The 10,064-nt window shown below is 53.5% G+C and overlaps 1 protein-coding gene across 3 annotated transcripts; it reads right to left on the bottom strand.

Annotated features, from left to right (window-relative positions):
* Window position 1: 1 nt before the first annotated feature.
* Window positions 2–9,721, bottom strand: Fam131a (family with sequence similarity 131, member A). Of its 3 annotated transcripts, none has more exons than XM_013033078.1 (6): window positions 9,610–9,721; window positions 8,217–8,277; window positions 4,604–4,697; window positions 4,195–4,377; window positions 3,943–4,059; window positions 2–1,692 (listed from the first exon to the last, which is right to left on the bottom strand). In XM_013033078.1, the coding sequence occupies exons 3-6, from the start codon at window positions 4,671–4,673 to the stop codon at window positions 1,217–1,219; spliced, it is 846 nt and encodes a 281-aa protein (XP_012888532.1). In that variant the 5' UTR covers window positions 4,674–4,697; window positions 8,217–8,277; window positions 9,610–9,721; the 3' UTR covers window positions 2–1,216. The 3 variants fall into 3 exon arrangements, with proteins under 3 accessions (XP_012888532.1, XP_012888534.1, XP_012888533.1); XM_013033080.1 differs by lacking the exon at window positions 9,610–9,721 and adding an exon at window positions 7,083–7,225 and having other exon boundaries at window positions 8,217–8,224; XM_013033079.1 differs by lacking the exon at window positions 8,217–8,277.
* Window positions 9,722–10,064: the final 343 nt, after the last annotated feature.

Genomic DNA, 10,064 nt, shown 5'->3' with positions numbered 1-10,064 from the left:
AGCCACTTATATATAGAATGCTTGTGCCCATTGGCTCTTGTTCTTACCTTGGGTCCTCTTACCTGCCAAAGCCTATAAGGCTTCTATTTCTGCAGCCACATACCCTCCCCATAGCCATAAAAATCTAGAGTCCAGTATCCTTGGAATGTAGATGTCCCACAGGGCTCCACTGCCTGGCCATTAACACCCTAGCTGGGGCAGGGGCCCTAGTACTGCGGCTGTGGCTTTCCATTAAGTCAAGAAAGGCACTACCTTCTCTCCCTAAGGACAGGCACTCTCTCCTCTGACTATATCACTCATTGGCACAATTCTGGCCAGACACAGACATCAGTTGACAGCTTCCTGGCCATTTCTGAGGCCCCCTTGTGGCCATCTCTAGAAGAACACCAAAGCCGCAGCTCTAAGCAGTCAGAGCCATCCCTTCTTCCAGCTGCACACTCAAGAGAACTCTGCATGCACCCACACATCCTTGGAGGGCTGAGGAGGGGTCCCAGGCCTCAGGTGGGGGATCAGGAGAAAGGTGAAGGGTACTCTCTTTCCTCATTCCAATGCCTCCTAGAGAATGTCTGACTGAAAAAACGGACCAGAAACTCTCTGTCTTTACAAAACAAAAAGAAGAAGATTTAGAGATGATGGAGAAGTGAAGCACAGCACAAGCCCAGCTGGGCTAGGGGCCCTTAGGGGGTGACTCAATCCAGAGGCTCCTCAAGGGCAGGAGCCAGCCCCCTCCCCCCCCCAAGGTGGAGGTGGTTCTATTAAGCACTGTACATGGACTTGAAGGTGAGGAGAGAAGCAGAGGAGAGGGGCTGAGGGGCTGGGGGGAAGAGGAGGTGGCCCAGCCCCCTCCCACTCCACCTCCCCCCAGCCAGTCACAATGAAGCCCACCCCCCCAAGAGTTCACATCATCCAGGAGGAAATGTGGCATTTTAGATTTAAGAACATGAACATCACTGCCTGCCACAGCTGTAGCCATGCCCCAGGGGCCCCGGGCAACCCCCGGCAAACCCCAGGAGTGGGGGCAGGACATGCGCCCCCAGCTCGGCCCCTGCCTCCTCTCCAAACACTTTCATGCAAAACACACAACGGAGAAGTGAGTGCTCCCAGGAGCCCTCTAGGCTTCGGAGCTCACTGAGAGCCTTGAGCCCATATGTGGACACAGAGGCTCTGCCCCCAGCAGCAGCCAGGGGACGCATGCCACCACCAGGCATGATTTGGGTCACTGTTCTTCGTGCTCCACCTCATCCTCATCTAAGGACACCACCCCAGAAGAGGCCACATCAGAAGCTTGCCGCTGCCGTTCCCAGCTTCCCACTGGTGGTAGACAGAGTGGCTGGCAGTCCTTGCAAGGGTCAGGCTCCTCCTCAGCAGGGGAAAGGCAGGATTCTGTGAGGGGCGAGTTGTACAGTGAGTCCTGGGCCTCTAATGGACCCAGGTTGCGGAAGGCACTTTCCCGGCTGGGGGGCAGTTTGGCAAGAAGCAGCTCGTCACCCAGCAGCTGAGAGGTCAGCCGGGCCGGGGAGCCCAGCAACCCATCCTCCAGGCTACACAGACTAGAGCACAGGGTGTCTGGAGACACGGTTTGGGAGCAGTCGCTCTCAGGCTCCACCGAGCCCTGGCGTACAGGCCGAGAGAATCGGCGCCCAGTGAAGAGGTCCTGGATGTGGGACCCCAGAGACAGCTGCCCAGACATGTCTGTGAGGGAGAGAGAAAAGAAGACAACAGCTCATTTCAACTGAAATGCTGGCTAACCTAGAAGCCACAAAGTCACTTTCGTGAGCCCCAGCCATTTCTGTCTTAGCTGGGGGGAGGACACGGATAGGAGCTGGGTAACCGCAGACAAGTCACAGTTTTTGAAGCCTTAGTTCCTTCCATGGTGAATTAGGGATTCTACTCATACCTACCTTATAGGGTTGAGAACAAATCTGGCACATAGGAAACAATAAATACAGGGACACCACATAAGGTCTTCCAGGTTGTCCACTGCACAGACAGTGAGTAAGGGTTCAAATGTAAGTCACACTCTGATCACCAAGCAGCATGTCCTGGCATGGGGATATGTCCACCAGAAAGGGGATGCCTTTTAAAAACTTGCTGAAGTGCTAGGCTGCCAGCCAGTGGCTCACACCTATAATCCTAGCTACTCAGGAGGCTGAGATCTGAGCATCAAAGTTCAAAGCCAGCCCAAGCAGGAAAGCCCATGAGATTTATCTCCAATTAACTACCAAAAAAAAGCTGGAAGTGAAGCTATGGCTCAAGTGGGAGAATGCTAGCCCTGAGCAAATGTTGTTCAGAGATAGTACCCAGGCCCTGAGTTCAATCCCCAGTACCTGCATCAAAAAGCAAACAAAAAAAAACTGTGCTGAAGTTGACGCATGTCTATAATCCAGATATTCAGGAGATTAAGACCTGGAGGATTGAGGTCCAAAGCCAATCTGGAGTCTATAAGACTCCATCCCCAATTAACTAGTAAAATGCTGAACTGGAAGCATGGCTCAAGTAATAGAGCACCTGCAAGCACAAAACCCTGAGTTTAAGTAATAATACCACCAGGGGAAGAAAAAAGATGTTGAAGAAAAAAAATAACAAAAAAAACTTGTTCAAAGTTTCCACATAGGCTGGTAGCAACCCTAGATCAAGTTATCCCAGGATCCAAAGCAGTGAATCAAGTGAAAATATTTGTGGGTGAGGGTTGCATTTGGGCCTAGGCATCCACAACAGCAGCCTCTGGCCTTGTTTAAGGTAGAGTATGTCATCTTGGAGAACTTGTTAATTAGGTAGAGAGTTGGAGATTGATAGAAGCCATCTTCAATGGCAAAGAAGAGGGAGTAGGGATGAAGATTCTGTGAGGCCCAAGCCCAGAAATTGCAGAGAAAGTCAGTCTAGGGAAAGAAAGATGAAAGGAAAGCTGTGAGCAGCTGCACAGCCCCCAGGGTCCCCTCTGCAAGGGCTGGCCCAGAGCACAGCCCACAGGCTGGAATGCAAGGATGCTGAGTTAGAGCCAGAGCCATGTGGAGTCCAAGCCCAGCATGTCTTCCTGTTTGCCTAGGAGCAGCTGCCCAGTGAGGTGCTAGGCACTGCACTGAGGCTCATGTGTCCTGCCACAGAGGCTGCCTCAATAAAGGGTAAAGACCCCAGACTCTCTCCTGGACACAGGGCTACACAGGCATCACTAAGGTCTCTAACTTGGTGTGTGTGTGTGTGTGTGTGTGTGTGTGCACTACACAGGCATCACTAAGGTTTCTAACGGGGTGTGTGTGTGTGTGTGTGCGCTACACAGGCATCACTAAGGTCTCTAACTTGGTGTGTGTGTGTGTGTAAGTGCATGCGTGCATGCGTGTGTGTGTGTGTGTACATGCGCTAGTCCTAGGGCTTGAACTCAGGGCTTGGAGGCTGTCCCTGAGCTTCTTTTGCTCAAGGCTAGTGCTCTACCACTTGAGCCACAGTGCCACTTCCAGCTTTTTCTGAGTAGTTTATTGGAACTAAGAGTTTCAAATTTTTCTGCCCTGGGTGGCTCAGAACCATGATCCTCAGATCTCAGCCTCCTGACTAACTAGGGTTACAGGCATGATCCACCAGTACCCAGCAGGTCTCTGATCTATCTATCTATCTACCTACCTATCTATCTATCTATCTATCTATCTATCTATCTATCTATCTATCTATCTATCTATCTATCTATCTATCTATCTATCTATCTTTCTATCATTCTGAGGACTGCACAAGGCACAACTGCACACATGGAAGAATAATAGCTACTCCATTTCCACCTGCTAATTTCCTACATTTCCTACAGGGCCCTTCTGCCTCTGAGCTGTCTGTATAGAGCCTACCCTCCTCTCTCTGGAAAAGCTGAGGGTGCCCTGGGTGTGACTCAGAGAGAATGACAACGTCTATCAGGCAGGTTCACCTCAGATTGCAGCACTTGCACAGCCCACCCCTCACCTGTGTCAGTTCCCCCAGCAAAGTCCTCATCATAGGAATCATCGGTGGAATCATCACCGTCCATCGAAGACCAGGCCCGGAGTTTGGCTTCTGCAATAGCAAACTGCTCAGCTACTCCTATCAGGCGGGGAGACAGGGAAGTGATCAGCATAGGAACAAGTGGGGAAGGCAGAGAGACCGTTATGGAAGTCTCCACCCCCATGCCAGGGGCCCTATGACAAGTGTGGAACTGACACCCTTTGGGCCACCCACCTGCTGCAAAGCGGGCCTCTTGTTCGCCCTCACTGAGGTCCGAATAGGAAGAAAAGGCTGATTCCAGGGCAGCAGGAGAGTCACTGGGCTTGCTCCAGCCCTTCCATTCAATGAGGTGAGCCACTCGGCCCTGAGCCATGGCTGTAGGCTTAGTCACATGGTCTTTCACCACCTGAGAAATACCTGGATAGGGAAAGGGTGGACTCTGGTAAGGGCACATGCCTGGGAACAACTGGCAGGAAAGTGGAAGGTGGTGGTAGTTAGGATCCCTGTGTGCCTTTGGGTGAAGTACTAGGGTTCTATTAGAAAAGAGATAGCCCAGCAATGCTCAAAAGAAATAGTCCCAAAAGACAGAGGCAAATGGGAAGAGAAAGGACAAAGTAGGCAGCACATGAGAGAGGGTGCATACCATGCAGGGAAGATCTGGCCAGAGCAGCAATCTCCTGGATGGTTAGGGCTCTCCGGGACTTGGGCAGCATCGCGACTGTGTCTCCAACATTCACCTTGAGTGATACATCAAAAGGTCAGTGCCTTCTGACAGCAGTGACCTTCCCCCAACCTGCCCACATCCCATCCAAGGGATCAGAGGGAGCTGGGTGCTGGTAAGAATACCAAGGCAGCACAGATGCCCTAGTGGCTGCTGGGGTAGAAGCTAGGACTAGCAAACTCTCCTCCCAGGAATCAATGGGCGATAAGGCAGGCTCAGGGGAATAGAACTGTAGCTAAGCCTCCATCTTTCCAGCTTCCAGACAGGAAGCAAGGCAGGTCAGGAAGTGAAGAATCATGGAGTGGGACCTCTGAGGAGAGGGAAGGGAGAAACAGAGAATGTTATGGTATTGGGAACTTCCTTATGGTTCCTTCCCCTCCCCTCTCCTCCCAGCCTTCAGATTCATGTTGTAACTATTCCTAGATTTCCTACCACAGCCATACTCTCAGTACAACCAAAGCCAAATGGAAACCTTCCTCCCCATATCTGGCCTTGCTTCCCAACTTCCTTACTTTGCAGTCACTCTACTGTCCTCCCACCCAATACGGTTCCCAACTTAGCATTACCATCAATTCTCCCTTAAGCTTTGTCTGTCCATATCTGTTACGAAGACCTGGGGATTCCAACTCTAAGATACCCCCGATACTACCCTCGTCCTTTCTATCCCCATTGCCACTGTCTTTCCCCAAGTCCTCGGAGCCCCTGCCTGTGTTAGCACAGTCACAGTCCCCCACCCTCTGCCACTCCCCACTACTTTCCCAGCCTAGAACACTGTGTATGTAAGCATTCCCTCCCTTCCTCTTTCCATGGCTGGCTAGCTTTCTCATTCTTCCAGGTTTGGCTGAAACACCCTCTCAGAGGCGCTTTCCTGGCCACCCTGCCAGTGGTCTGCCCTCACTCTGTAGTCTCCAACAAATCACTATCCTTTATTGATGTATCTTATTTGTGGCCCTTAATCTCAGTGTGTGATTATAGCCTGTTTCATTTATTTCTTGTTGGTCTCCCTCACTGTTGTGGCAACTGTTGCACCCCAGTATTTAGCACACTGCTCAATACAGAGTAATCTCTCAAAATGCATAAACTGAATGAATAAGGCAAAGTATAACTGTAAACAAGTAATTTTCCTCCATGTGTGGCTGGTCATAGCATTGTCTCTTCTTGAAATCTTCACTGGGCTCCTCCACTGTTGGGTGACATTACTGCAGCCTTCCTACCTAGGCACTAGAAGAACTCCACTATGTGAGGTCCCTGCTTTTTCCTTGATCTCCTTAGAACCCAGCACTGATCTCTGCCCAAAATAACCCCACTCTTCTATCTTTCCTGTCAGTAGGCAGTCTGCTCACCTCCAGGAAAAAGTAAACTTTTATTTTTTTTTAATTTTTTTTGGGGGGTCCGGTCATGGGCCCTGAACTCTGGGCCTGGGCGCTGTCCCTCAGCTCTTCAGCTCAAAGCTAGTGCTCTACCACTTGAGCCACAGCGCCACTTTTCGGCTTTTTGCTTTTTGCTTATGTGGTGCTGAGGAATTGAACCCAGGGCCTCATGCATGCAAGGCAAGTGCTCTACCACTGAGCCACCTTCCCAGCCCAGAAAAAGTAAACTTTTAATAATCAAGAAAGCCATCATGGCCTGACCAAATGTTCTCTACCACTGAAGACCTGCCTAGAGCCACTTCCTAATAATGCTGCAGTTCACACATTGACTCTCCTGACAGCCTCCTCCAGCACTGCCCTTACATGGCTTGAGGCAGCAGTGGGTGGATGACAGGGCTGGGTCTAATCCACCTGGCTCCTAACTTCATCCCAGTTTAGTGATCCTTGACAAGCCCCAGTTAACCTTTCCTTCCATGGAAAAAGTGGAGGCACATCCCCATCCCTCTCAAGAAGTTACCTCCTCCTGCCCCTTTGACCTCAAGCCCACCTTCTTTCCCTCCTCTTGAGAATCTGGCTAATAGGACCCACAGGATAGGGTCTGTAGCCTCTGGCCAGACCTGGCACAGAAGCACCCGCGCACCTTAGGGGTTCTTCTTTCGTTTGTTCTCCCTTCCTCCCCTAACACACCCAGCATCATCGATGCCTGGCATTCTGCGCAGATGCAGCCCAGACCCAGAGAATAGGTGTGTGTCTCCCTGGCAACCCATCACCATGCAACAGGGTCTCCTGGGATACGGCCAGGGATGCGCTGACGTCAGCGCCTAAGGCCTAAGCAGGCCCACCCACTGCTGGCACCAAGCCAGGCGGAGCAGACCGGCGCGGAGGCGGCCTTTCGGTCTGCCGGCCGGATAGCGCCTCCGCTTGCAGGAAAAGGGAGCCTGGAGCAGGCTGGCAAGGCGGGGGCGGGGAATACAGATCTCCTAAATGTGGATGCCGTCCTTCTCCTCCCACCATCATAAGGAGCCCAGCACCTCCGGCAAGTCCTGGCTGTCCACAGAGGAAGGACGGGAGGACCGGCTCCAGCCTCGGAGGGTCTGAGAAGATCCCAAGGAGGACAGCGAGAGGCCACGAGGAAGTTCGATCCACTCCACAGCCCACGCGGGGTCCGAGGCCACTGAGTAGGGGAAAGACTGTTCAGCTGGTTTCCATTCTGCCAGTATGCTCCCTTTCATCCGGCGCTGAGCTATCGTCTCTTGTCCCCTCCCCCATCTCCCAGAATACCAGTGGACCACCTGGTGCCATCCACAACTCTGAAAGCCCCTGGTCCTACAGCTCTGACTGGGGCCATTTTGTCGCAACCCATGGGGCCTCTTCTACAAACATTTTGCCATCAAAACTCTAGAGTGAAACCCAAAGGCAGAGCAAATCTAAAACTCCCAGTTTCTCAGCCTCCTTACCCCTCTTGGAAGGCACACTGAACTCTCCCACCACTGCCGTTTCTCCCTTCCCCTCACCCCTCCGCCCCACTACCAGTCTGGGACCCTTTGCAGGCTTGCTGCCCTTCCTTTTCTCCTGCTACCTTGGCTCAGCCTCAGCTGGTCCAAAGCTCTTCAATCTTTTTTGAAAAATCCATAAATCCCCCCTCCACCCCCAGCCATCCAGAAAGCTTTTTCTGGCTGCCCCCTCTGGCCCCAGGCGGGCTCTCCTTGTTTCTGCTCCTAATTCCTAAGCCAGAGTAATTTTCCTCTTGCCATCTGAGCACATTACTCCTCAGCTCCCCATCACCTCCCAGATCACATCAACGGTCTCTGGTCTCACCTCTGCGACTTGTCTGACAAGTCCATCTTCCTCCAGGCCCTTCTCGCTGCCACACAAACATTTTCCCCAGCACAGAAATCATAGGCATGCTGGCTGTGTTGATGCGGAGAACCAAAAGCCCAGAACTGCTCCAGGCTGAGCTCCCAGTTCTATTCCTGTTTTGGCTCCGGATGCTGAGCCAGTCCCCTCCCCACTTGGAACTTGTGCCTAGTCACATAAGGAGAACACTCCTGCCTCGTGGCTCTGAGAAGGTGGGAGTAGCAGGGCCCTAGCCAAGCTCTCTGGGATTGGGGAGCTGAGGCCCATCCCCTAGACAATGCCAAGAGGCCATAGACATCACAACTGACCTTTAGCTGGAGCAGCCGTCTCTGTCCCTGAGCCTCAGCCAGCTGGTGGTCCCCAGAAATGCTACCAACCAGAAGGAAGACAGGTTATAGGCTGTCCCTGGTCCACAGCCAATACCAAATTAGGACTCTTTAGACCAGTCCTGAGGTCAACCACACTCCCCACTACAGGAAGGGATGACTTCCTGAACTCCAAGCAGGCCAGAGGGATCAGGCCAGAGGGATCCAAGTAGCCAGAATTCCTCATGCCTGTAATCCTAACTACTCAAGAGGCTGGGACAGGTAAGTCCATGAGACTCCAATTAAGAACCAAAAAGCCAGAAATGGAGTTGTGGCTCAAGTGGTAGAGCCACAGCGTTGAGCATAAAAAGCTCAGGCACAGTGCCTAGGCCCTGAGTTCAGGCCCCAAGACTGGCACACAAACACATGCAAACACGCAAACATACACACACACAAGCTAGAATTCCTCAAGGAAAGTGCAAATCTCAGTAAGAGTTTATAAACTCTAAAGAACCTCAAGAACCAATCACACTAAGATCAGATCTGTGTTAACCGACCACTTTCCCTAAAGGCCCAAGGACCCATTCCAAACCCAGTCTTCGATGTCACAAGTCCCTGCCTGGCTTTGGAGAAATCCTTAACACTGAAATCAAGTAGGCTAGAAGACCCACAAAACATATGCCTCTGCATGTATCACAATTCGTGAAAATCAAGACCCATACAGGGCCCAGAAGCTTGGGGAAGGAAGCTCTCCTCTCTTTCTTGGCTCCCTTTTTTCTTCCCGAAGTTAAAATGATTTGTTTTGTCTTTGGTGGGGAGGGGGGGGGGAGGAAATTGAGACAGTTGTATGCTGACAGGTGCTCCACATGGGGCCTCAGTCCTCCTTATCAACCAGCTGACTCAGAAGGGGGGGCAAATGTTAGGCACAAACTCTGGCCAGGATGCTAGGCCAGGTTTGCGGGCTGACTCCTAAGAGGACAGCAGCCCAGCAGGGAGAGGAAGGTTCCCAGCAGAGCCACTCCCGAGACACTGAGGAGAGGTATAGGCAGAAGGGAGTGTGTGGGTGTGCAAGGCCAACTGCCAGTGGCCAGACAGGTAGGGGCCTCAGGTTGCCAGCCTCTCCCAAGACCGTGCCTCTCGGTCCACCCCCAGCAGTGGGCACACAGGAGGATGGCGGCGAGACCACGCGTCTGCTCTGCAATGCTCAGGAGGCAGGCCACGGAGCAAACCCAGTCGGTTAGCCCCCTCCTCTTCCCTCCCTGGCCTGGCCCGCCTTCCCGTGCAGGCTCCTCCCTCTCCCGACACCGGCCCCCTCCTCAAGGCCCCCACCCACCCACAGCCCGCAAACCGGGCGCCGCAGCCCAGTCCCCAGCCGTGCCGGGCCTCCGCTCCTTACCCTCACCCGTCGGGCTCCGGGAGCCGATACAGCCCATGGCGGGACACCCAAGCACGCTAGCCCGCGCTCGGAGGCCGGGCCATCGCCTTGCAGAGGGTCGGGCCGCGGCCACCACCGGGGAGGGGTCTGCCCGCGAGGGGGGTGGGGGAAGCCGCGCATCCGCCGCCGCTCCCGGGAGAGGGAGCCGGGCCGGTGACGTAAGCGCGGGGGCGTGGCCGCCCGCGTCTCCACCCCGAGCGGGCGGCACTGGCCCACGTCATGGGCACGCTGGGCCGGCCTGAGGCCGAGCTGGAAACCGCTGTTGGTCTTCCCAGGCCCCGGCGGAGCCACGCGGAAGGCAGGGAGGGAAGTAGAAACTCGCTGGCCCTCGCAGTGGTCCATCGCCAAAGAGGGTTACAAGGCGGCTGCATCCAGCCCCCTCGTTTTAGAGGGTATCTTGAAGCCAGAAAGAGCTT

The sequence above is a fragment of the Dipodomys ordii genome, unplaced genomic scaffold, assembly GCF_000151885.1.
Source record: "Dipodomys ordii isolate 6190 unplaced genomic scaffold, Dord_2.0 Scaffold162, whole genome shotgun sequence".
Taxonomy (NCBI): Eukaryota; Metazoa; Chordata; class Mammalia; order Rodentia; family Heteromyidae; genus Dipodomys; species Dipodomys ordii.
This window is presented reverse-complemented; position numbering and strand designations above follow the sequence as displayed.